The sequence below is a fragment of the Arachis duranensis genome, chromosome 9 (assembly GCF_000817695.3).
Source record: "Arachis duranensis cultivar V14167 chromosome 9, aradu.V14167.gnm2.J7QH, whole genome shotgun sequence".
NCBI lineage: Eukaryota > Viridiplantae > Streptophyta > Magnoliopsida > Fabales > Fabaceae > Arachis > Arachis duranensis.
The window spans coordinates 607145-611172 of NC_029780.3; the positions used below are offsets into that span (position 1 = coordinate 607145).

General features: G+C 35.5%; 1 protein-coding gene across 1 annotated transcript; it reads left to right on the plus strand.

Moving 5' to 3' along the window:
* The first annotated feature begins 1202 nt into the window (after nucleotides 1-1202).
* On the plus strand, nucleotides 1203-3295 carry LOC107463796 (V-type proton ATPase subunit D). Its single transcript, XM_016082670.2, has 2 exons — nucleotides 1203-1323; nucleotides 2075-3295. Exon 2 carries the CDS (start codon nucleotides 2106-2108, stop codon nucleotides 2892-2894), a length of 789 nt encoding a protein of 262 aa, XP_015938156.1. The 5' UTR covers nucleotides 1203-1323; nucleotides 2075-2105; the 3' UTR covers nucleotides 2895-3295.
* The last annotated feature ends 733 nt before the right edge of the window (nucleotides 3296-4028 follow it).

Consider the following 4028-nt stretch of genomic DNA (forward strand, 5'->3'; position numbering starts at 1 on the left):
CTCAAACCTGGGTTTGGAATAGCTATGATAATAGACATCCTTTTACTTTAAAAAATGTTCAAGCTAGAATGCATAGCCAAATTCACCCTTTGGAAATGGTTGAGATACCATAATACAATTATTCCTTGCAAGAAAAATCATATTTGACGAAATATATTCAAATTCCTTTATAAGAAAATGTTTAACATACATTTAAACAATAAGTATGTGTTTCGAATTATGCATTGACTTAATGCTAATGTCAATGCAACGTTCTAATTAATGTTTTAAGTTTGGTACTTATCATGGCTTTAGAGATGCTAATAGATCAGAAACTTTTAAGAAGCTTAACCATGTTAACATTAAATATTACAGAGCAACATATTCACAAGCTGGTTTATGAAATTTTGAAAAATAATACTCATGGGTTGTCATTCTACTTATTAACACTCTGTCTGTCATGGTAGAAATCATTTATATTTGTGGTAGAAGCTCATCACCATTCTAATATGCATTGTCCTATTTTAATTAAAGACGCAATTATGTAGTTGCAAGTGAAGAGACTAGGAAATTCTGGAAAGAGGTCTTGTGTGAACAACTTAGATGTAACCTCAGCTACAGAAGTTGACGTCGAGTTTTAGTCTTTAATGTCGAACTTTGATCTTCAGTGCCGAGCTATAAGCTGGGATGGTCCGAGCTTTTCGTTCAAAAAGGTGTACATCACAGAGAGTACGAGTAAAGGAATAGTGTACCTGCAAAAGGCACTCTAATGCTTAAGTTAGTACTGAAAATTTAGTGTGTTCTCATTGAGAATAAAACATCATACCTTTATAGATGAATTAAGATAGGTCAGTTACGTTCTTTATCTGAATTGATGAGCAGTTGTTAGGTTTAATAAATAATAAATACCTAGTCCGCTTCGATTATAACGTGTAACTGCCGAGTTATGACGCAAATTTCTGAGTTATGGTGTATAATGCCGAGTTAAAGCATTGGATTTGTAACAGCCGGATCACAAACCATAAACAATTAAACATACTAGAATTGGTGGATTAAGTAACTCAAAGTCTCGATTGAAAAAACAAGTCCAAATTTAAAAACTCACTCATGCAAGTGTCATATATAATGAAAAAGAAAAACTTGTCCTGGTTTTTGGACTCGAGCACGATATTTGTCTAAATGGGAGTTTATTAGGCCTTTTTGAGAAGCCCATTTATAGAAAAATCACCGAAAAAAAAAAAAATCATATTCTAATTAAGCAAGCCTCTTCTCTCTCTCTCTCTTGCTTCATTCTCTCTCTCTCTCTGCTCTTGATCGATCTTCGAGCGCCAACTTCCTTTGCAGGTGAATCTCCAGTTCTTCTTCGTTCCTCTCTCTTTCTGCTGCCTCAATTCAGAGTTGCTTTCAAATTTTAATTTCACCATTCTGAATCTGATCTTTTTTTTATTGAAATTAATTTCTATTGTACTGCATCATCATCCACTCACATCTAACTATTTGATTGGAAAAAAAAAAATCCCAGCACTTTCACTCTTCTTCATTTTGTTGTTTCTCTGTTGTGTTGGTTCATAGGTCTCTCTGGTTAGCTTAATTTTACTTGCGAATTTCTACTCTCTCTTTTTAAAAATAATTTAGGGTCTGAAACTGAGTTTTTTTCTTTTACATAAAATAAAATTTGTAAATTTGTTCAAAGTCATTAGCTTAAGTTGAAACAGGGCAATGAAAGGGATATGTTGATATGCATTTGGATGGGTATGTGTAAGAATGATCTAATTCATAGTAATAGTAACAGTATCATGAGTACTTGAAAATTTTGATGTCGCATTTTATTTCATTTTTTGCTGAATTATAGTCCAATTATAGTCCACACATTATTGGGTTTGATTTCAAAGTTTTTTGAATGGTAATGAGGCAAGCACCTTTATGAGTTTAAATATCTTCATGATTTGACACTGGAAATGAAAATATAATTGTCTAATCTTTCTATGATAGATGTAGCATATTGAACTTAGTGAGAATAGATTTACATTTACTGATGATCGGTCAAAGGAAACTGAAATCCTTGTTTATTTGTGTGGTTTGTGTTTGGGATCAGATATTGTTAGGGTTGAAAGAAAGAAAGAAAGATGTCGGGGCAAACACAGCGTTTGAATGTTGTCCCCACGGTGACGATGCTGGGAGTGGTGAAGGCTCGTTTGGTTGGAGCCACGCGTGGTCACGCTCTCCTAAAGAAGAAGAGTGATGCACTTACTGTGCAGTTCAGGCAGATCCTGAAGAAGATTGTGTCTACCAAGGAATCAATGGGGGACATCATGAAGACCTCTTCTTTTGCTCTGACCGAGGCAAAGTACGTTGCTGGGGACAACATTAAGCATGTTGTGCTTGAGAATGTTCGTGAGGCCTCCCTCAAGGTCCGATCCCGGCAGGAGAATGTTGCTGGTGTTAAGCTTCCCAAGTTCGAGTATACCAATGATGGCGAGGTTAACAAGAATGACCTCACTGGATTGGCCCGGGGTGGCCAGCAGGTGCAGCAGTGCCGAGTTGCTTACATCAAGGCAATTGAGGTCCTTGTGGAGCTTGCCTCTCTTCAGACATCCTTCCTCACACTCGATGAGGCAATCAAGACTACAAACCGGAGGGTTAATGCCCTTGAGAATGTGGTGAAGCCTAGGTTGGAGAATACCATTAGTTACATTAAGGGAGAGTTGGATGAGCTAGAAAGAGAGGATTTCTTTAGGTTGAAGAAGATCCAAGGATATAAAAACAGGGAAATCGAGAAACAGATGCAATCTGCCAAGTTGTTTGCTGAGGAACAGGTTGCTGAGAAGCTTGCGTTGCAAAGAGGTATTTCGCTGAATAATGCTCAAAACATTTTGTCTGCAACAGCCCAGAAAGACGAGGATATCATCTTCTGAATGTAGAGCATTGGTTTTGTTTGGTTTTCATTGTTCTGAATATAAACTTGGCTCTGTTGTCGTGTGCTGCCGCTGCATCATCTGGGTGAGAAACTTACTTACAATTGTTTAGACGATAGTGTTCTGTACCATGAATAAAGGAGCTTGGTATATGTTCAATTATTTGTTTGTTATTTATGAACATCATTTATATCATATTCAGAGGTAACGAGACAATCAGCACTTCAAAGTATGGTTCTTCTAGTATCTTATGAATGTTAGGTATGTTGTGATTAGCTTTTATTTCCCATTCGAAAGTATGTTACATGCTATAATGGAATTTATTTGTTGCAGCTGAATCATGATTTATGGAACATGTGGAAGAGCAAATTTATATTTATTAGGACTTATATCTTTTGTGATGCTGATTGCATTAATTTAGTCTTCCAATTACACTTTCCTTGTATCTAAATTGTATTTGGAGATTATTAGTTGTATTTCACATTATTGTCTAATCCATGTAGTCCATTCCACCTTGGAGGATAGGCTCTGCTGTTAATTTTTGTATCATAAGTATTTTACTTGTGTCAAGACCTCATTGGCAAAATAGTTGTCTATTTTGAGATGGTAAAAAAGGGCTGAGAGTAATGCACATCAGGACAAGAAAGCAAAAAGTTGTTTCTAAGGATCTTGATTGTTATTAAGTTTTTATTTGCTCATTTAATGATAATCCTCCACTAGATGCTCCTTTTTTCAGTGTGTGTTGGTTAGTGGTTAAGAGTTACTGCATAAACTTAAGCTGTAATGCAGAGAACTTACATGTGCATCATAAAATTGAAGGAAGAAACTGAATGATAATGTTAGTTGAAGACTAAATCTCTATTACAGGACAGGAGTCCACAATAACTAAGCATTTTGAAAGAAAGTGCAGTTATCTGGCTGAAACTTGACATTGAATATTGCATATCAATTATATAGTGTGTGCCATTGTGCCAAGGGAAAAAAAAAGTGTATTATCTATTCTGCATTTCTGCTTTTGTTTTTGTGTACATATGTCCTTTAATTAGCACCTAAATTCAAACATTTTCGTGCTTCCTGTTTCAGCAATGTACAAATTTTGTTACATTTTGACTATTCTTTTATACTTAAATTGAA

What these genes read in the sequence shown, in the direction of transcription:
- LOC107463796 (XM_016082670.2), top strand. Translation starts at nt 2,106, where the DNA reads ATGTCGGGGCAAACACAGCGTTTGAATGTTGTCCCCACGGTGACGATG.